This window comes from Rutidosis leptorrhynchoides, chromosome 4 (genome assembly GCF_046630445.1).
Source record: "Rutidosis leptorrhynchoides isolate AG116_Rl617_1_P2 chromosome 4, CSIRO_AGI_Rlap_v1, whole genome shotgun sequence".
Classification (NCBI taxonomy): domain Eukaryota; kingdom Viridiplantae; phylum Streptophyta; class Magnoliopsida; order Asterales; family Asteraceae; genus Rutidosis; species Rutidosis leptorrhynchoides.
Genome location: NC_092336.1, coordinates 204771614 through 204796641, shown reverse-complemented (window position 1 = coordinate 204796641; position 25028 = coordinate 204771614). Strand labels below are relative to the sequence as shown.

Sequence of the window (25028 nt, the reverse complement as noted above, 5' to 3'; positions counted from 1 at the left end):
CCAGTATTTTCTGCCCGACTTGCCTCATTTTTGTGCCATACATAATCCCCAATTCTAAACGACATATGCTTAACGCGCTTATCATAGTACTTAGAGATTTTATGCTTGTTGACATCCTCGCGTATGGTAGCTATTTCTCTGCACTCTTCTAGCATTTCTAGGTTAGCAAAAAAAGCCTTCATAATTACTCGACTCATCGAAACTCCGTATGCGCTTCGTTGGAACCACTAATTCGGCGGGAATTACTGCTTCTGTCCCATAAAACAGGCTGAACGGTGTTTCCCCTGTGCTATTTTTATGAGTAGTGCAATGCGCCTACAAAACACTCGGGAGCTCATCAAACCACTCATTTCAGTACAAGCCCGGGCGCGCTTTTATTCCCCTTACGATATCTCGGTTTGTTATTTCACATTGGCCATTGGCCTGTGGGTGAGCGACCAAAGTAAATGACTTCTTGATATTCAGCTCTTGACACCAGCTCCAGAAAGGCTCGCCTTCGAACTGAGTACCATTATCGCTGACAATTTCATTAGGGATACCAAACCTGCACACAATATCTTCCCAAAAGAAGTTACGAATGCGCCTACCTCTGCCTCCACCTTTTGAATTGGTGAAATAATCAATTGCCACCACCAAGAATTTTATTCCTCCTGAGCACGCAGTAATAGGACCGACAATGTCGATGGACTATTTGCTGAACGACCATGCTGTCGTTATTGGTATCATAGGATGGCGCGGTGCTCGACTTATCGGTGAATGCTGCTGACATGATTGGCACGTCCTTACAGTTTCCGCAGCATCACTGTGAATGGTAGACCAGTAATACCCTATGCTCATTACCTTTGCAGCGATTGTTTTTTACCTGAATGCAGAGCACAGGAACCCTCGTGAACTTCTCGAAGCACCTCTTTAGCTTGATTAGGTCCAATGCACAACAGGCTAGGCCCTAGATAAGATTTTCTATATAAAACACCTTCAATGAATGCATAAATGGGGGCCTTCATGCAAATCTTTCGTGCTTCTTTTTCATCTGCTGGAAGTTCGCCCTCGGTTAAGAATTTTAGTAACGGTGTCATCCAATTTAGGCTTTCCTCCTCGATGGGCGCACCAGTTGATTTCTCATTAATAGATTTTTCTGTTAGCAATTCAACCCACACATCTTTGTGCAGATGATCAAAAGCGAGGGCGGCCAACTTGCTCAGTGCACCTGCTTTCTTATTTTGTCCCTGAGGTACCTGCATTTGTGACAACCCGGAAATTTCCAGTCAAATTTAAACTTTATCTTTATATTATTCCGACACGATAAGCAAAGTTTGTTAAGTTAAATCTCAAGAATTTTAAATTGTGTTCATACATTCATTATAACCTCGACCAAATTCAGACGATTCACGAACCGTTATATATAAATAAATATGTATATATATGTATATATATATATTATAACTTGAGAATATTAATAAAGTATTAAACGTATAATACTTTACATGATCGTATTTGTTTCAATATGTTTATCGATGGAATTAGAAGATAATATCAAATTGTTGATTTATCAGATACATTATGATATGATTACGGGTCTATGTTATGAGGTCCACTGTGATTTAAGAAATCTATTCTTTTTGACAACATTCGGAAAATGGTAAAGTGATTTATAAGTAAGAACGTGAAGTGTGAATAACTTAGATGTTAGATATCGACAAGTTAAGTAACTCGACGTTTTTCATTAAGATGATTTCATACGTTTATTTAACCTTTGAACTTTATCCCATGCTTCACCAACAAACTGTAATTTAAAAACTTGAAACCTATTATGAATATATATGATTCTACTTTTTTAAAAACATTTTATGATATAACGATTTCCATTATTTTAACCTTTAAACAAAATGATTCTTAAAAATATATTTGGTTTTGGAAAACAAAATTATTATATTTATTTGATTTAGTTTCAAACGTACAAAAACGTTTTCAGTTTAAAAAGAACTTTATTATTAAAACGTATATAACTTTTATAAATATCTAGAACCACTTTTGACAACTCATTACTTAACCAGTATGATAAAGATACGATATTTATATTTTATTTTATTAAATATATATAACGATTTAAATTAATATTATATATATTTATACGCGTATTATACGTACATAGTTTTATATTTTTACTATACTTAAACTTTACCTTTACTTTATTTTTACTTTACTTTAACTTTAATAATTCACTTTAATAATTCTTACTTTAATAATTCACTTTAATAATTCATACTTTAATAATTCACTTTAATAATTCATACTTTAATAATTCACTTTAATAATTCATACTTTAATAATTCACTTTAATAATTCATACTTTAATAATTTAATTTAATAATTCAAAAATCTATTATAAATAGAATTCAATAGGTTTCATTATTTCATAGAAACTTGAAAATATTTTTCTCTAAACTCTCTCAATCGATTTACATATATATATTTACTCCGTATTATTTCAAGATATTATTAGTATACATAAAATATTACGTCAGAGTGCTGTCCGAGTGATTTCAAAATTATTTTTCGAGTGGGATTGGATTAAGGAAATTATGGGTTATAGCTATGGAGGTGATTGGTATGGTTCATGGGTATGCTCGTGAGGTCAATAAAGTGTTTATCATCTCCGTTGCTTCTACGTACCTTTCCTGCAATATTGAATCTCAATATTGATACGTGAGTACTCATAATTTAACTTTTACATACTAATAGTGTATCCCTAACTAGTGCTCGAGTATATAGGATTATGCATGTTTGTACTTTTGATATTGCCTTTAGTTAGGTTATGTTGAATCCTGAATTAGTTATATATGCGACTGAGATAAGGTATAAGATATGCATGTCGTTGGAAAGCTAGCAAAAAATTAAGAACTTTTCATTTAGATATCGAATGATTTCGATGAACGGATTTGAAGTTATAGTCCATCGAATTTTTGTATTATTATTAAAAATGATTATTATTATCGTCGTTCTAGTTTTATCTTATTATTATTATTATTATTATTATTATTATTATCTTTATTAATAAAAGGATTTATCATTAAAAATTGTTATTTTTTTTATTATTACTATCGTTATTATCGTTAAAGTTATAATTAGTATTATTATTATTATCCAATTATTATTATTATTATTATTATTATTATTATTATTATTATTATTATTATTATTATTATTATTATTGGTATTATTATTATTATTATTATTATTATTATTATTATTATCATTATTAATATATATATCATTATTTAAAAATGGTTATTGTTATTGTTATTGTTATTATTATTATTACTATATTATCATTAAGATAATTATTAGTATTATCGTTAATAATGTTATAGTAACTATCATTATTAATATTAGTGTAATTAAAACAAATATTTGTAACACCTAATTATTTTGATTACTATTATTATCATTATTACGAACACGATATAAAAGACGATTAAAAGCTATTAAACGAAACGATTAGGAAATAATGGGTAAGAGTATCATGATGAAATTAAAATATTATAAGATATTGATTTAGATAAAATTATCGCTCTTATTATTTTTATCATTACTATTATTATTAAAATTATCGTTAGTATTAAAACTATCATTTTAACAAAAATTATCATTTTAATAGAAATGTCATTGTTACTATAAAATATTATTATTATTATTATTATTTTAAATAGAATTATTATTTTAAAGATAATATTAAAAATTGTCGTAAATATTAAAGTTATCATAATTAGAATTATCGTTTTATCATAATGTCATCTTAGTAATTATAAATATTGATATTTTATAATAATAATTATTATTACAAAATAATACAACTTTTACTTACTATCATTATAGATATTATTTTATCAAATAAATATTTGATACAAACATATTTTACTACGTGTAATAACTTACTTTAATAATACGTATCATATTATCTTTATAATATTAAATGAACCCTATAAATTTTATTACTTAATATATATAAAAGTATATTTTATTATATAAATATAATATAAAATTTTATTTATAAATGTCGGTTACCAGGTGTTCACCATATGAATGATTATTTTTTGTCTCTATGCATGGGACGTATATTTATGAGAACTGGAAATGAAATTCTTGTGGTCTATTAAAATGATGGAAATAAATGATTACGATAAACTAATGAACTCACCAACCTTTTGGTTGACACTTTAAAGCATGTTTATTCTCAGGTGTTAAAGAAATCTTCCGCTGTGCATTTGCTCATTTTAAAGATATTACTTGGAGTCTTTCATAGCATATTTCGAAGAACGTTGCATTCGAGTCATTGAGTTCATCAAAGATTATTATTAAATCAATTTATAGTTAGATAGTGGATATTATGAAATGGTATGCATGCCTGTCAATTTTTGATGTAAAGAAAGATTGTCTTTTAAAAACGAATGCAATGTTTGTAAAATGTATCATATATAGGTCAAATACCTCGCAATGTAATCAACTATTGTGATTCGTTTATAATGAAAGGACCCGTCCTAATCCATCCGGACGAAGTCCATATCGATTATAAACGATTCTCAACAGTTGATTACATCGCGAGGTACTTGACCTCTATATGATACATTTTACAAATATTGCATTCGTTTTGAAAAGACAATCTTTCATTACATCTGAAGTTGACAGACATGCATACCATTTCATAATATATCCAACTATAATTGACTTAATAATAATCTTGATGACCTCGACGACTCGAATGCAACGTCTTTTGAAACATGCCATGAATGACTCCAAGTAATATCTATAAATTGAGCAAATGCACAACGGAAGACTTCTTTCATACCTGAGAATAAACATGCTTTAAAGTGTCAACCAAAAGGTTGGTGAGTTCATTAGTTTAACATAAATAATCATTTCATAATTTTAATAGACCACAAGATTTCATATTTCCATTTCTCATAAACATACGTCCCATGCATAGAGACAAAAATATCATTCATATGGATTGAACACCTGGTAACCGACATTCACAAGATGCATATAAGAATATCCCCATCATTCCGGGATCCTCCTTCGGACATGATATAAATTTCGAAGTACTAAAGCATCCGGTACTTTGGATGGGGCTTGTTGGGCCCGATAGATCTATCTTTAGAGTTCGCGTCAATTAGGGTGTCTGTTCCCTAATTCTTAGATTACCAGACTATATAAAAAGGGCATATTCGATTAGATAATCCAACCATAGAATGTAGTTTCGATCACTTGTGTCCATTTCGTAAAACATTTATAAAAGCAGCGCATGCATTCTCAGTCCCAAAAATATATATTGCGAAAGCATTTAAAAAGGGATTAATGAAACTCACCATAATGTATTTTGTAGTAAAAATACATATAACGACATTGAACAAAAGTTGGGTTGACCTCGGATTCACGAACCTATATCATGTATTTATATATTAACACAAAAAAATGGTAGTCGAGTAAATTCATATATCATATCATAATTTATATGTTATATAGTTTTAAGTTGTATATATATATTTAATGTAATTAATATTTATATAGTTTTTATTAATGTATATATATATATATATATATACATATATATATATATATATATATATATATATATATATATATATATATATGATTAGTATTTATAAAAATCCATAATTTGTTATATTATATAGGTTTATATAATTAGTATTTATTTGGTAAAATAATAGTAATATTTATAACTAAATAAAATTTGTATCTTTTTATGATAATAATAATAATAATATTAAAAATACAAGTAATGTTAATACTAATACTAATAATAATAATAATGATACTTCTAATAATAATAGTAAGTTTAATGAAAAGATAAGTTTACTAATACTAATGTTTTTAGTAGTAATGATGATGAAAATTCTAATAATACTAATAATAATAATATTAATAATAATAATAATAATTAATTCTTGTATTTGTAATAATAATAATAATAATAATAATAATAATAATAATAATTTGTAATACTAACAATGATAACAACATTACTAATAATCATCATAATAACAATATTTAATATTAACAACAAATGATAATAAGAATAATAATAATTAGAAGAAAAAGAAAAACAAGAGTGTATACCCTTTTAACATCGTGACAAAAAGATTTGCCCAAGACGGGACTCGAACCCGCGACCTCTCGCTCAGGCAAACAACTCCTTACCATTCCTCCATCTATGTATTTCTAATTATATACCAGACCCGTGATTATATATCTCATCTATTAAGTCTCGACCCAACACAGGCCCTGTAACCAAATCCTAGTTCACGGCCCAAGTTAAATTCCTAAGCCCAATTGAATACAAAACTCTCAGCCCATCTCATAAAAATAAATAAATGTTTTGTAGCCGCCTTGGTTCGATCCCAGGACCTCTCGTTAACACGACCACACCCATACCATGCTGCTGTTTCGACTTTTCTGTTTTAATAACAAAACCAAAATTATTTAATCCATTTTAACATTTGACTTCCTCTTCCTCTTCTTCCACTCGACTGGAACGAACCAACATATAACAGATTCGAATTTGGACAAGTATTTAGAATAGAAACAAACTTAATGGTGATCGAAATAAATCAAATGAAAAAAAAATATATATATATAAGAAAAGAAAAGGAAAAACAAAAAAAAAATTAAAATAAAAGCTGCACAGCAGCGTAAAAAAAATAAAAAAAATTCATGATTTCGATTTTGAATTCGATTTAGACAAAGATTATAAAATGAAATAGTTTGTAAATCTTTTATAGAAACTATTGGAATCGTAAATTAACTCGAAACATCAAAAACCATTTCGAATTTGATCCGTGTTCATAGTTTTGACTTTTTGAAAAATAAATTTTGACTCTTGAATTCTCAATCAATACAAGAAATTAGAAATTGAAACTTTGCAAGAAGTTAGACCACATGATTCCTAATACTACTACAATTTCAGATTTTGAGAAACAATTTAAGAATTGAGATTTTGAAAGAAAAAAATACGCGTACCGGGAGTAACAAAGAAAAGAAAAAAAAATGTTTTTCTTCTCCTCTACTGCATATGTAATATATTAAACTGATATAGCATAATTGAAGTAGGAGCATGAATGAATCATAGGTTTGGCTCTTATTGAAATTGGACGTTGACAGGCTTTCACGGGTATACAGAAAATACAGCTAAGAAAGGAAAAGAAATTTGGATCAGATGTTGAATAAATAAAAAAAAATTACGCGTATCACTATCTGCAATCATATATGTATATAATTTAATATTTATTAATAATAATAAGTATATAATATTAATAATCGTAATAGAAATGATAATTGATAAAAAAAAATAATTAGTAATATCAATACACATAATAATACTAAAAGTAATAATAATATTAATAATAATAACATCAAAATAATACTAATAATAATAAGAATGATGTTAAAAGTAATAAAAAAAATATTGATAATAAAGATTATAAATGAAAATGATAATTGTAAAGATAATAGTCATAATACAAATTATAATTTTACTTTTAATTATAATAATGATATTAATAATTATAATAATATTAATATTAATAATAATAATTAACAAATCAATTGTATCAAATTTTCTATTTATGTTTTAATAATAATAACGCTGTTATTTATATTCAATATTTATTCTGCTATTATTAATAAGATTAGTGATAATGATACTATTGATAAAGATAACAAATTACATGCATTAAATTTTATATTTATATATTATCTTTAATAATGTAACTAATACTGATATTAATCATTAATGTTAGTATTAGTAATATTGAAAGTGATAAGGATATTACTATTACTATAACATCTATATTTTAATTCGTTAATAGTATATTATTAGCTATGTAGTATTTATAAATCATTTATAATAATTTTTATTGATTGTTTATTATTTATAACCTATATTAATTGCACATAGAAATCATATATATTCATTTTAAATTATCTTAATTGTTTTGTATCTTATTTTACTTATTTAATTCTAATGTTTAGATTATATTTTATAATTTTTAAATTAATATACATATACTTACCTTTACATATACATGTTTATTTACAAACAATTGTTCGTGAATCGTCGGGAATGGTCAAAGGTCAATTTAATATATAAACACGGTTCCAACATTTTCGAGACTCAGCATTACAAACTTTGCTTATCATGTCGGAAACATATAAAGATTAAAGTTTAAATTTGGTCGGAAATTCCCGGGTCATCACAGTACCTACCCGTTAAAGAAATTTCGTCCCGAAATTTGAGTGATGTGGTCATGGTTAACAAATAAAAATGTTTTCATGACGAATATGAGTTGATAAATAGAGTTTTTATCATCATTGAGTAATATGGATAAAATGATTCGATTAATCGAAGAGCACGAATGAAACTATCATGAGAGAGGTCCCAACGGGCATCGTCCACCTTCGCCCAAAAACTTGCCCAAATTTTTAGCCGTTCGTAAAATAAAAAAAATCCAACGGCTGTCCCAACGGTCACTTTTACCCTATAAAAACACCAACCATATACTTCATTTTATACACTCAAACATATATTTCTTTTACATTTCCACCTTTCTCAAAATCAAAATCAAACACTCCCAAACTGCAAAATGTTAACACTTCTCCCAATGATTGTTTCATTCGATGTTCATTACGGAGGTGATTTCCGTAATCAAATGAAGGAATATAAGTGGTGCGACAGTATTTCGTTTGAAGATATCGACATTCGTGATGTTGGTTTACAAGACTTGTTATCCTTTCTGAAGGAGAAAGTTCCGTGTGAATTCACGTCTGTGTTCTTTTATAAAGACGATTATGATGCGAATTGTAGGGCAAGTTTTCTGTGTACCGATGATCAATGGTACTTTATAAAAGATACCATTGAAGATCATGGTAAACGCATTTCTTTGTATGTGGTTCTTGAAGATGAAGAGACGTTGGGTTATCGTTACCTCGATGAATCAACTGAAGCAGCAGTTGAGGCATCAAGAGAAATACCGATGTCTCCAGAGTACCTCACGGATGGTGAAATGACCGGTGAACGCTACTTTGCAGATGACAATTGACGACGACGAGTAGTTTGATTGTAATTTTTAATTGTCGTGATGTTTTAAATTTTTAATTATTGTAATTTCAATATTGTTGTCGAGTTTTATATCTTCCTTTATGTTTCGGAGCTCTTCGTCTTTTTAATCTCCTCTCGATCTCTAGTAAAACGAGTAATGGTCTAGAATTTGTAAGTATGGAGTTTCGAATGAATTTAATGTTATAATCAAGAAAGAACGTAATAGCACGATTTGATTAGTCAAATTACCAGAATCATTGAGAATAGAGCTATCAAGAATATACTTTCTTGATATGTTCAGAAGTTAATTAGAATGAAAGAGTTATGTAACATGACACATGATGGTGGTATGATCTACTGTGGACCATCATGTCCCATTAGAACTCAGCATGACTTACTGTAATATAATCACGTTGATCAAGTGTCATTATATTAAACTAACTCATGCATCAGTTCCCAACATTACTTCAATAACATTCATATTTTAAGCTCGAAAATTTACAGAATATATAAACTAACAGTTTCTATATGAAGTAACACTGATAGCACGAAGGGATTAATGATTTCAGATAAGAATAGTTATGAAAATATCTTCAGAAATATGGAGGATATTTTTAATGAAAAATACGATGATATCTTTGAATATCTAAGATTAGAGGATGATATAAACTATTGTCTACAAGGGTTTAGAGTAAGGAGCAAGATATTCACTAAAGATTTCAACGGATCCAGAATTACCTGAATCCTTTGAATATAGGGTTTGGTCCTTGTATTTGTCCTTGGTATTCTTCGTGGTTAGCTCAATCCGTTTTCCAGTTCCAACTTTTCTGAGCTTTTCCAACATACTCTTCTTTGTCATCAAAATTTCGATGATTAAGATCGTTTTACTGTTGTCTATGGCTTCTGATGCTTCATTCAGCTTTTTCAACATTCAGTGTATTGGTTTGTGACTGAGTACTTTTCAGAATGAAAGATCATAATTCTAAGAGATAAATGTTATATGGATACATATAACTGTTGATGTAGATATGCTGTGAGTTTTCAAAGTACTGATAGCTGATTCCCGATAATTGGTATGGCAGTATTCGTTACAAGATACGGATGGATATATGATAGGGTTTCAATGAATAAATATAATGATTTATCAGAGAGATTTAAACCAGGAAGCAACGAGGTTGCTGGTACATCTATTGGTAATATGGTAAAATGTGAAAGGTTCCCCGGTAACAATAAAAGAGCACGTATACATATCAAGGTTATAATAAGGTTGTTTCGAACGAAAAGTCGAAGTTGACTTGTTGGAGCTGTGACAAAATTGGCTAATTTGGAAAGAGATTGCAAATTTAATTTCGATAATAATAACGCTAAGGAATTAGCACAGATATGCGTTAAATGTTTACTCAAGTTCCGAGTGTTTTCAGGTGCATAATAATATGCATCGATCTTTTCTTCCATAGGAAATGTGCAGTTGGTTCATCCTCTCGATTGAGGTGTTTTCAAGAATCATGAAAGGTTTGAACGCGGATTGTAATCGTCAAGATACAAATGAGGTTTAAGATGAAATCAAGTGGCAAACTTGAAGAATTGTTTAGTTTCATATGTTATAATCAATATTTTAATTCATTTTAATTGTCCAGTGTTGGTAGTCCACAGTTTGATATTCCACAGTAACAGTCCAGTAATTCATATATAATATTCGAATTGATTAATAAATATCGTGACCCGTGTACATGTCTCAGACTCGATCACAACTCAAAGTATATATATTATTTGAGAATCAACCTCAACCCTGTATAGAGAACTCGATCATTACTGCATATAGAGTGTCTATGGTGATTCCAAATAATATATATAGATGCGTCGATATGATATGTCAAAACCTTGTATACATGTCCCGATATTTAAAGTGCGTAAAATATATAACAGAAATTAAATGACGATAAATAAAATTGAGAGAATGTAAATTGCGATAAATAAACTGCGATAAATAATTTGCGATAATTAAATGGTAATACGGAATTAACAGTTAGCTAGGAACAGTTAGCTAGGATTTTGTCAGCGTGGATTCTTAATAGAATTTCATATTGTTAATTAATCTGTTTCTAATCAATTTTTATTGTGTCCATTATTTCTTCATTATGCCACTTGTTGGATTCTGATAGGTCAAAATCCAAATATGAAATTGAATGAATATGGCTATTCTGCGGTGAACGAATTTGTATATCGGTGGATGTAAGTAGGATAGTATGTGACTGTTGAAACAGATTCGAAGAACGTACAATGTAACTTATTAATGTGAAATTTAAATAGTCCTCGGGTATTACCTACCCGTTAAAATATTTTCACCATTAACAGTTTGTACAAGAGAATTTTTAATTACAATCTTTATGAAAACATATATACATATATATTTTCTTCAGATGTATTCATGGACTTAATGAGTTAATATAATATTAAACTCATTTGCTTTTCGGTTGGAACTAGAATAAATAATCTTTAAAACTTTAGAGATTACATATTCGACATGTCGAACGAAGATCATTCTCGAAGTACAGATGATGATATTGAAGCATGGATTGTTGATGGTACTGGTGCTGTCATTGATTGTACTGTTGGTGCCGGTGATGTTGCTGAAGCTGGTACATTTTGCACCATATTCTCCGAATTGATTATTCAAGCGCGAAGTTTGTTGACTTATTACTCCAGGATGGTTGTCGGTCGGAACGAGCGGATGCATAAGGTTCAGAATTATGGATAGAATATAATCTTGTCGAGTTACCCTGGAAATGAGACTGAAAATGGTGTCTCGCATAGATTTGCCGGTAACCGCTTCAGGTTCATTGTCAAGAGGTGAATTCGGTTGGTGGAAGGGATCGCCTTCTTCGCGTCTCCATTGTTTAAGTCGACTACGAACTCATCAAATGAATTGGGGATGACTGATTGATTGATCCATTCCTGTGACACCGCTTTCAGAGCTTAGGTGAATATCCATGTCGGAATAGCTGTCGGAATAACTATCGGAATAGCTATCGAAATCTGAGGGACTCGAACTGGTTGAGGGATTTATCTTGTATGATCAGATGAAGAATTTTCGATAAGAAATAGATTATAGGATGTAGATTAGTACCCTGCAACACATAATTTACATATGCATATATAATACTAAAATCCCATAAGTTACGGAGGAATCTACAGAATCTGTCAGTCAAAGGTAACAATAACAAGTACGCTAAGATATGAATTTTGTCTATACACTATTCATGCAATCAATGCAGTAAGATGTGTCTAGACTAAGAATAATGAGTATGTAATTTTCCTAAGGATGATAAGCAGATGATTTCCGATAAAAATGATAAGCAAAACTTTTGACATGCAGACACGGTCGAAGTCCAGACTAACTAATGCATCCTAACAACTATCAGTTAGACACACTAATGCAAGACCTGGTTCGCTAAGACCATCGCTCTGATACCAACTGAAAGGACCCGTCCTAATCCATCCGGACGAAGTCCATATCGATTATAAACGATTCTCAACAGTTGATTACATCGCGAGGTACTTGACCTCTATATGATATATTTTACAAATATTGCATTCGTTTTGAAAAGACAATCTTTCATTACATCTGAAGTTGACAGACATGCATACCATTTCATAATATATCCAACTATAATTGACTTAATAATAATCTTGATGACCTCGACGACTCGAATGCAACGTCTTTTGAAACATGCCATGAATGACTCCAAGTAATATCTATAAATTGAGCAAATGCACAACGGAAGACTTCTTTCATACCTGAGAATAAACATGCTTTAAAGTGTCAACCAAAAGGTTGGTGAGTTCATTAGTTTAACATAAATAATCATTTCATAATTTTAATAGACCACAAGATTTCATATTTCCATTTCTCATAAACATACGTCCCATGCATAGAGACAAAAATATCATTCATATGGATTGAACACCTGGTAACCGACATTCACAAGATGCATATAAGAATATCCCCATCATTCCGGGATCCTCCTTCGGACATGATATAAATTTCGAAGTACTAAAGCATCCGGTACTTTGGATGGGGCTTGTTGGGCCCGATAGATCTATCTTTAGAGTTCGCGTCAATTAGGGTGTCTGTTCCCTAATTCTTAGATTACCAGACTATATAAAAAGGGCATATTCGATTAGATAATCCAACCATAGAATGTAGTTTCGATCACTTGTGTCCATTTCGTAAAATATTTATAAAAGCAGCGCATGCATTCTCAGTCCCAAAAATATATATTGCGAAAGCATTTAAAAAGGGATTAATGAAACTCACCATAATGTATTTTGTAGTAAAAATACATATAACGACATTGAACAAAAGTTGGGTTGACCTCGGATTCACGAACCTATATCATGTATTTATATATTAACACAAAAAAATGGTAGTCGAGTAAATTCATATATCATATCATAATTTATATGTTATATAGTTTTAAGTTGTATATATATATTTAATGTAATTAATATTTATATAGTTTTTATTAATGTATATATATATATATATATATATATATATATATACATATATATATATATATATATATATATATATATATATATATATATATGATTAGTATTTATAAAAATCCATAATTTGTTATATTATATAGGTTTATATAATTAGTATTTATTTGGTAAAATAATAGTAATATTTATAACTAAATAAAATTTGTATCTTTTTATGATAATAATAATAATAATATTAAAAATACAAGTAATGTTAATACTAATACTAATAATAATAATAATGATACTTCTAATAATAATAGTAAGTTTAATGAAAAGATAAGTTTACTAATACTAATGTTTTTAGTAGTAATGATGATGAAAATTCTAATAATACTAATAATAATAATATTAATAATAATAATAATAATTAATTCTTGTATTTGTAATAATAATAATAATAATAATAATAATAATAATAATAATTTGTAATACTAACAATGATAACAACATTACTAATAATCATCATAATAACAATATTTAATATTAACAACAAATGATAATAAGAATAATAATAATTAGAAGAAAAAGAAAAACAAGAGTGTATACCCTTTTAACATCGTGACAAAAAGATTTGCCCAAGACGGGACTCGAACCCGCGACCTCTCGCTCAGGCAAACAACTCCTTACCATTCCTCCATCTATGTATTTCTAATTATATACCAGACCCGTGATTATATATCTCATCTATTAAGTCTCGACCCAACACAGGCCCTGTAACCAAATCCTAGTTCACGGCCCAAGTTAAATTCCTAAGCCCAATTGAATACAAAACTCTCAGCCCATCTCATAAAAATAAATAAATGTTTTGTAGCCGCCTTGGTTCGATCCCAGGACCTCTCGTTAACACGACCACACCCATACCATGCTGCTGTTTCGACTTTTCTGTTTTAATAACAAAACCAAAATTATTTAATCCATTTTAACATTTGACTTCCTCTTCCTCTTCTTCCACTCGACTGGAACGAACCAACATATAACAGATTCGAATTTGGACAAGTATTTAGAATAGAAACAAACTTAATGGTGATCGAAATAAATCAAATGAAAAAAAAATATATATATATAAGAAAAGAAAAGGAAAAACAAAAAAAAATTAAAATAAAAGCTGCACAGCAGCGTAAAAAAAAATAAAAAAAATTCATGATTTCGATTTTGAATTCGATTTAGACAAAGATTATAAAATGAAATAGTTTGTAAATCTTTTATAGAAACTATTGGAATCGTAAATTAACTCGAAACATCAAAAACCATTTCGAATTTGATCCGTGTTCATAGTTTTGACTTTTTGAAAAATAAATTTTGACTCTTGAATTCTCAATCAATACGAGAAATTAGAAATTGAAACTTTGCAGGAAGTTAGACCACATGATTCCTAATACTACTACAATTTCAGATTTTGAGAAACAATTTAAGAATTGAGATTTTGAAAGAAAAAAATACGCGTACCGGGAGTAACAAAGAAAAGAAAAAAAAATGTTTTTCTTCTCCTCTACTGCATATGTAATATATTAAACTGATATAGCATAATTGAAGTAGGAGCATGAATGAATCATAGGTTTGGCTCTTATTGAAATTGGACGTTGACAGGCTTTCACGGGTATACAGAAAATACAGCTAAGAAAGGAAAAGAAATTTGGATCAGATGTTGAATAAATAAAAAAAAATTACGCGTATCACTATCTGCAATCATATATGTATATAATTTAATATTTATTAATAATAATAAGTATATAATATTAATAATCGTAATAGAAATGATAATTGATAAAAAAAAATAATTAGTAATATCAATACACATAATAATACTAAAAGTAATAATAATATTAATAATAATAACATCAAAATAATACTAATAATAATAAGAATGATGTTAAAAGTAATAAAAAAAATATTGATAATAAAGATTATAAATGAAAATGATAATTGTAAAGATAATAGTCATAATACAAATTATAATTTTACTTTTAATTATAATAATGATATTAATAATTATAATAATATTAATATTAATAATAATAATTAACAAATCAATTGTATCAAATTTTCTATTTATGTTTTAATAATAATAACGCTGTTATTTATATTCAATATTTATTCTGCTATTATTAATAAGATTAGTGATAATGATACTATTGATAAAGATAACAAATTACATGCATTAAATTTTATATTTATATATTATCTTTAATAATGTAACTAATACTGATATTAATCATTAATGTTAGTATTAGTAATATTGAAAGTGATAAGGATATTACTATTACTATAACATCTATATTTTAATTCGTTAATAGTATATTATTAGCTATGTAGTATTTATAAATCATTTATAATAATTTTTATTGATTGTTTATTATTTATAACCTATATTAATTGCACATAGAAATCATATATATTCATTTTAAATTATCTTAATTGTTTTGTATCTTATTTTACTTATTTAATTCTAATGTTTAGATTATATTTTATAATTTTTAAATTAATATACATATACTTACCTTTACATATACATGTTTATTTACAAACAATTGTTCGTGAATCGTCGGGAATGGTCAAAGGTCAATTTAATATATAAACACGGTTCCAACATTTTCGAGACTCAGCATTACAAACTTTGCTTATCATGTCGGAAACATATAAAGATTAAAGTTTAAATTTGGTCGGAAATTCCCGGGTCATCACATATAATGTATATGAACGGGTCCTTTCAGTTGGTATCAGAGCGGTGGTCTTAGCGAACCAGGTCTGCATTAGTGTGTCTAACTGATAAGTCGTTAGGATGCATTAGTGAGTCTGGACTTCGACCGTGTCTGCATGTCAAAAGTTTTGCTTATCATTTCTAGTCGGAAATCATCTGCTTATCATCCATAGGAAATTACCTGCTTATCATTATTAGTCTAGACACGTCTTGCTACATTAATTGCATGAGTAGTGTATAGACAAACTTCATATCTTAGCGTATCTGCTAAATCATATCTTATCGTATCTGTTACTTTAAACTTTACCTGACATACCCCGCAAATTCCTCCGTAATCTATGAAATCTTTTGATCTCTATATATAGATATCCTATGTAAATAGAATACCACCCGATAGCCGAAAAATCATTTTTATATCGAAAATCCTTTATCCAATCGTACGAAATGGAATTTGTCATCAGTTCAAGTCACTCGGATTCCGAAATTGAATCTCACTCAAGCTCCGAAAGCAGTGTGACCGGAATGGATCAACCAATCAGTCATCACCTATTCTGGATGAATTGGGGATGGGTTCGTAGCCTCCTCAATCATTGGAAACAAGAAGAAGGCGATCCTTTCCATCCACCACATTGCCCTCTTGGCGAAGAACCTGAAGCACTTACCGGCGAACCTGTTCGAGACACCATTTTCTCTCTCATTTCCAGGGTATCTCGTCACAATTATATACTACATCAAATTCTAGATTTTATTTATCCGCTCGTTCCGACCGACAATCATCCTGGAATAATAGAAGAAGTCAACGAACTTCGCGCTCGGGTAGTGGCTTTGGAGAATATGGTGCAGAGATTACAAACACCAGCAGCATAACCAGTACCACCATCATCAATTCCAACAGTACCATTACCACCTCCAACCACAACCGCGTTGTAAACCTTAACTTCACAATCTGTCCCACGAGCATCAACGTCATACGCACCATAGATACCAAGGAGTACCAACAACAATAACTGACGAAGTATTAATTCATAACTTCATTGGAGAAACATTCCGCGGCGATTATATAATCTCTAAAGTCTTAGAGATTATCTAATCTAGCCCTAACCATAAATCAGTTAAGCGAACAAAATTGATAGAAAGAAGAGTAGAAACCCTGACAAAAATGGTGTGTGATTAACAAGTTAAACTTGTTTTACCAACAGCATCAACAGTACCGTCAACGTCACCAGCATCGTTAGTACAGTCAACATCAGAATCAACAACACCTATAACATCACAAACTCTGTCAGTTCAAGAATCACTGTGGACATCATTACGAATCAATAACGTGTATATTGTATCAACAAGTTATGAAGAATTAACTCATTCCCTCTGAAGAAATTATATATATATTTTATATATATATATATATATATATATATATATATATATATATTTTGAAATAAAAAATAAATCTTTCCGTGCTAAGCTATTGTGTGTGAATCTTAACTACTCAGTTAATTCATATTACAAATATGCAATAATGTACGTCCCTCACCCGCGACTTAACCATCGTTAACTACAATCTCTGTCTCAATTCAACAAATTCCAGTTCATAATAAATCAAGTATATATTTGATTTTACACTTCATCATTGATGTAACCGAAACTTTTCAGATAACATCATTCGTACTTTGCGAAGTTCACAAGAATTTAACGAAAACCAACATCACATCTCAACAAATAACGAAGTATTGATTCATAATTTCAATATTATTGAAGAAATACTTATGTAACCTCTAAACCTTCAAGGAATTATTCAATTCTAGTTCCAACCGTAAATCGAATGAGTTTAATTTAGTATTAACTCATTAAAATCTATGTTACATCTGAGGAGAATATATACATATATATTTTCATAAAGACTGTAATAAAATTCTTATGTACAAAATATTAATTGTGAAAATTTTTTAACGGGTAGGTAATACCCGAGAGATATATATAAATTCATAATTAATATGTTACATTCTTCGAATCAGATTAAGCAAATTATCAATTATACTTTCTACTTTCACAATAATATACATTCTTTCATAGAAATCAAAACAACCATACTCATTCAAACCCAATTACGTATTCTGATTTTAAAATCTCAGAATTCAATTCAAGATATAACTGGTACCATTACTTTTAGATTCCTACATCTTTCAAAGCTATACTTTGACTTCAAAAGTGTGTTAGAACATCAAATGTATACAAATGATTACAATCTATGTTCAAACCCTTCGAAAATCTCTGAAGACACTTCAAATAATGAGCAATCGAGATGATGATCCAACCACATATTACCCACAGTTATGTACTTAAAAAGCTCTCGAAACCAAAGTCATAATTCAACACATATCTATGTCAGATCTTTTGGCATTTATTAGCAAAAATAACCTTGCAATTCCTTTTCAAAGTAGCAAATTATATCACAGCTCCAGCAAGACACCTTCGATTTTTTCATTCGGAGTAGCCTTATCATAATTTTTATATATGTGATTACCCTTTTGTTACTGGAGAACCTTTCATATTCCACCACATTAGCAATAAACTTACCAACAACTTCACTGATCTTGGGCATTCCGAAGAATCTTTATATTTATCGAAACCTCATCATTTACTCATCTGCCTCTTGTAACGAGAATTGTCATACGAATCATTGGGAGTTAGCAATCAGTATTTTGAAATCTCACAGCATGTTGACGCCAACAGTTATACATAACGTCTATTTCCAAGGCTTACATACTTCGAATGTGAAGTTTCTGAAACACACTCTGAACCGCGAACTAGTTCTCGAAATGCTGATGAAGCAACAAAAACTGTAAACGACCTTAGCAGTAAAAAGTTTGATGATAAAGATTAGTGTATTAACAAAGCTCAGAAATAGAGAAGTTTTGGAACTGGAAAACGGATTGAGCAAAGTATGAAGGAGGCTGTGGACAAATCACAAAGACTGAACCTGCCTTCAAAGAATTCAAATGATTCAGTGTCTGCTGAAGTCATTAACGAATACCTTGCTCCTGACACTAAACCCTTACAGACAATATTCTTCATCATCCTCTGATATTAGAAATTCTAAGATATCATCGTATCTTTCATTATAAATATCCTCCATATTTATGAAGATATTTCCATAACTATTCTTATCTGGAATCATTTATCTCTTTGCGCTATCTATATTACATCAAAAAGGAAACTGTTTAGTTCCTATACTCTGTAAACCTTTGAGTTTAAAATATGAATGTTTTTGAAGTAGTGTTGGAAACTGAAGCATGAGTTAATATAATATAATGACACTTGATCAACGTGATTATATTACAGTAATTCATGCTGAGTTTCTAAATGGAACGTGATGATTCACAGATCATAACATCATCATGTGCCATGTTATACGACTCTTGTATTCTATTTAACCTCTAAAATATCAAGAAAATATTTCTTGATGATTCGGCCTTTTCTAAGGTATTCTAGTAATTTGACAAGTCAAGATCGTGCCATCACAATTTCCTTCCTAGAACATTAACAATGTTCATTCCGAAAATTATATTTGTGAATTCTGGACCATTACAAGCGGTGCTTAATCGCAAGAAGAAGAAACGAAAGGACAAAACTCCGAAATAGAAATTGGGGTATAAATTGCAGCAAATAAAAGAGAGCATTAACTGTGGATGACAATGATTATAGAAGATAGAAACAGAGACTTTGAAATATAAGGGAAGATATAAAGCCCAATGACAAACTAAAAATTATAAACCATATATATCGATGCATATAGCAATATAAAGACACGGGAGAACTAGAAACACTATAAACCCAAGAGTATAGTAGAAGTAAATAGATTCTTCCGGCGGTAGATGAAAAAGAAGAATGACCGATATGAAAGTTATAAGTATATCGAGAATCAGAACTGGATGGAGCATATTGATGAATACTTTAAAATATGAGTTGAGGGGGAAAGAATAGAAGGTGATGAAACGTGACTAGAAACTTAGAAATCAACAGATTTAACTCACACAATGACGGAATAAGTGAATCAAACCCTCTAGTGAATAAGTTAAGCTTTTTGTGATTAATTTAGTCATACCACAACTAAATCAAGTGTGATTAGATCAACACCTAGAGCTATTATTCACCACCTGGGTGATTTGGGTTGAGAGAGAATCGGAGGAGCTCACCTGATCTGAGTGTGTGTAACAAATGAGAGGCTTAACCTAAAAATGAAGAACATAAGACTTTATATACCCCTGCTGTTGACTCACCCGTACGATTCATCCATCACACATACGAGTTGGCTTCATCAGCCGTACGGGTGATCACTCACTCGTGTCTTCTCATTTAGGTTGTAATTGTGACTTAGCTCTGCATCAACCGTGCGTATGAGCCTGTCAGCTGTACAAGTGAGGCTTCACTCGGACGTCTGACTAAGTCTAACATAGTCAAACATCCACATCTCGTTCCTGCAGTTGCTGTAACCACATACAAACACGGATAGGATAATAACGAACGATCATGGTGGCCTGTAAACTGTTGTACCTGCAATGGACGTGGGTAGATGTCTAGGGACTTGCATAAAATGCATCAACAGAAGGTGTGAGTTGTAAGAAAAGGAAGGAGGTGAATTTATAAGAAAATCTCTGACAGAACAATTAAAATGGACGATCGCATTTAAAGAGGATCCTAATTCCTTTTGTTACTGGAGAATCAAATCTTATTACAAAGATTTTCTTCAAATCCCTTGAAATCTGGAAATCAATCATATCTACGTCTAATGATAAGATGAATCTACACTTACTCATTTCACTCTTCTATGTTAGCTTCATTCGTACTCTTCATATAAATGGATTGTTTATCCAAATTATTCGCTGATGATAAAACTCTAATTTTCAGCCTGTATGCATCATGAAAACATACTTATTATCATTCACGACCTTTCCACTCAAATTTCGGGACGAAATTTCTTTAACGGGTAGGTACTGTGACAACCCGGAAATTTCCAATCAAATTTAAACTTTATCTTTATATTATTCCGACACGATAAGCAAAGTTTGTTAAGTTAAATCTCAAGAATTTTAAATTGTGTTCATACATTCATTATAACCTCGACCAAATTCAGACGATTCACGAACCGTTATATATAAATAAATATGTATATATATGTATATATATATATTATAACTTGAGAATATTAATAAAGTATTAAACGTATAATACTTTACATGATCGTATTTGTTTCAATATGTTTATCGATGGAATTAGAAGATAATATCAAATTGTTGATTTATCAGATACATTATGATATGATTACGGGTCTATGTTATGAGGTCCACTGTGATTTAAGAAATCTATTCTTTTTGACAACATTCGAAAAATGGTAAAGTGATTTATAAGCAAGAACGTGAAGTGTAAATAACTTAGATGTTAGATATCGACAAGTTAAGTAACTCGACGTTTTTCATTAAGATGATTTCATACGTTTATTTAACCTTTGAACTTTATCCCATGCTTCACCAACAAACTGTAATTTAAAAACTTGAAACCTATTATGAATATATATGATTCTACTTTTTTAAAAACATTTTATGATATAACGATTTCCATTATTTTAACCTTTAAACAAAATGATTCTTAAAAATATATTTGGTTTTGGAAAACAAAATTATTATATTTATTTGATTTAGTTTCAAACGTACAAAAACGTTTTCAGTTTAAAAAGAACTTTATTATTAAAACGTATATAACTTTTATAAATATCTAGAACCACTTTTGACAACTCATTACTTAACCAGTATGATAAAGATACGATATTTATATTTTATTTTATTAAATATATATAACGATTTAAATTAATATTATATATATTTATACGCGTATTATACGTACATAGTTTTATATTTTTACTATACTTAAACTTTACCTTTACTTTATTTTTACTTTACTTTAACTTTAATAATTCACTTTAATAATTCTTACTTTAATAATTCACTTTAATAATTCATACTTTAATAATTCACTTTAATAATTCATACTTTAATAATTCACTTTAATAATTCATACTTTAATAATTCACTTTAATAATTCATACTTTAATAATTCAATTTAATAATTCAAAAATCTATTATAAATAGAATTCAATAGGTTTCATTATTTCATAGAAACTTGAAAATATTTTTCTCTAAACTCTCTCAATCGATTTACATATATATATTTACTCCGTATTATTTCAAGATATTATTAGTATACATAAAATATTACGTCAGAGTGTTGTCCGAGTGATTTCGAAATTATTTTTCGAGTGGGATTGGATTAAGGAAATTATGGGTTATAGCTATGGAGGTGATTGGTATGGTTCATGGGTATGCTCGTGAGGTCAATAAAGTGTTTATCATCTCCGTTGCTTCTACGTACCTTTCCTGCAATATTGAATCTCAATATTGATACGTGAGTACTCATAATTTAACTTTTACATACTAATAGTGTATCCCTGACTAGTGCTCGAGTATATAGGATTATGCATGTTTGTACTTTTGATATTGCCTTTAGTTAGGTTATGTTGAATCCTGAATTAGTTATATATGCGACTGAGATAAGGTATAAGATATGCATGTCGTTGGAAAGCTAGCGAAAAATTAAGAACTTTTCATTTAGATATCGAATGATTTTGATGAACGGATTTGAAGTTATAGTCCATCGAATTTTTGTATTATTATTAAAAATGATTATTATTATCGTCGTTCTAGTTTTATCTTATTATTATTATTATTATTATTATTATTATCTTTATTAATAAAAGGATTTATCATTAAAAATTGTTATTTTTTTTATTATTACTATCGTTATTATCGTTAAAGTTATAATTAGTATTATTATTATTATCCAATTATTATTATTATTATTATTATTATTATTATTATTATTATTATTATTATTATTATTATTATTATTATTATTATTATTATTGGTATTATTATTATTATTATTATTATCATTATTAATATATATATCATTATTTAAAAATGGTTATTGTTATTGTTATTGTTATTATTATTATTACTATATTATCATTAAGATAATTATTTGTATTATCGTTAATAATGTTATAGTAACTCATTATTAATATTAGTGTAATTAAAATAAATATTTGTAACACCTAATTATTTTGATTACTATTATTATCATTATTACGAACACGATATAAAAGACGATTAAAAGCTATTAAACGAAACGATTAGGAAATAATGGGTAAGAGTATCATGATGAAATTAAAATATTATAAGATATTGATTTAGATAAATTATCGCTCTTATTATTTTTATCATTACTATTATTATTAAAATTATCGTTAGTATTAAAACTATCATTTTAACAAAAATTATCATATTAATAGAAATGTCATTGTTACTATAAAATATCATTATTATTATTATTATTTTAAATAGAATTATTATTTTAAATATAATATTAAAAATTGTCGTAAATATTAAAGTTATCATAATTAGAATTATCGTTTTATCATAATGTCATCTTAGTAATTATAAATATTGATATTTTTATAATAATAATTATTATTACAAAATAATACAACTTTTATTTACTATCATTATAGATATTATTTTATCAAATAAATATTTGATACAAACATATTTTACTACGTGTAATAACTTACTTTAATAATACGTATCATATTATCTTTATAATATTAAATGAACCCTATAAATTTTATTACTTAATATATATAAAAGTATATTTTATTATATAAATATAATATAAAATTTTATTTATTAATAAATAAATTATATTATTTACTCTATTAAATCTTTTAAAAATATTTAAAAATATAAAACGACGATATTTAAACTATATATTAATCATGTATAAATTTTTGGAAATTATTTTGAGTCAAATTTACTTTTGTTGACTTTTGCATATTAGTCTCGAGCATTAGGATTGTGGTACACTATGACTTGACCTAATTTGTTAGACAAATATTGACCAACACATAAATATATATAATTAATTTAGGTTCGTGAATCCGAGGCCAACCTTGCACTTGTTCAATGACGTTATATGTATTTTTACTACGAAATACAGTATGGTGAGTTTCATTTGCCTTTTTACCCTTTATATTTTTGGGACTGAGAATACATGCGCTTTTATAAATGTTTGACGAAATAGACACAAGTAATTGAAACTACATTCTATGGTTGAATTATCGAAATCAAATATGCCCCTTTTTTATTAAAGTCTGGTAATCTAAGAATTAGGGAACAGACACCCTAATTGACGCGAATCCTAAAGATAGATCTATTGGGCCTAACAAACCCCATCCAAAGTACCGGATGCTTTAGTACTTCGAAATTATATCATGTCCGAAGGAGGATCCCGGAATGATAGGGGATATTCTTATATGTATCTAGTTAATGTCGGTTACCAGGTGTTCACCATATGAATGATTATTTTTTGTCTCTATGCATGGGACGTATATTTATGAGAACTGGAAATGAAATTCTTGTGGTCTATTAAAATGATGGAAATAAATGATTATGATAAACTAATGAACTCACCAACCTTTTGGTTGACACTTTAAAGCATGTTTATTCTCAGGTGTTAAAGAAATCTTCCGCTGTGCATTTGCTCATTTTA

General features: G+C 28.7%; 1 protein-coding gene across 1 annotated transcript; it reads right to left on the bottom strand.

Moving 5' to 3' along the window:
* Positions 1–351: 351 nt before the first annotated feature.
* On the bottom strand, positions 352–1241 carry LOC139841365 (uncharacterized). Its single transcript, XM_071831587.1, has 2 exons — positions 863–1241; positions 352–650 (listed from the first exon to the last, which is right to left on the bottom strand). The coding sequence occupies exons 1-2, from the start codon at positions 1239–1241 to the stop codon at positions 352–354; spliced, it is 678 nt and encodes a 225-aa protein (XP_071687688.1).
* Positions 1242–25028: the final 23787 nt, after the last annotated feature.

What these genes read in the sequence shown, in the direction of transcription:
- LOC139841365 (XM_071831587.1), bottom strand. Translation starts at nt 1,241, where the DNA reads ATGCAGGTACCTCAGGGACAAAATAAGAAAGCAGGTGCACTGAGCAAG. An exon ending in TTCCTGTGCTCTGCATTCAG is followed by an intron (nt 651 to 862) that starts GTAAAAAACAAT and finishes CTGCGTGCTCAG; the next exon opens with GAGGAATAAAATTCTTGGTG.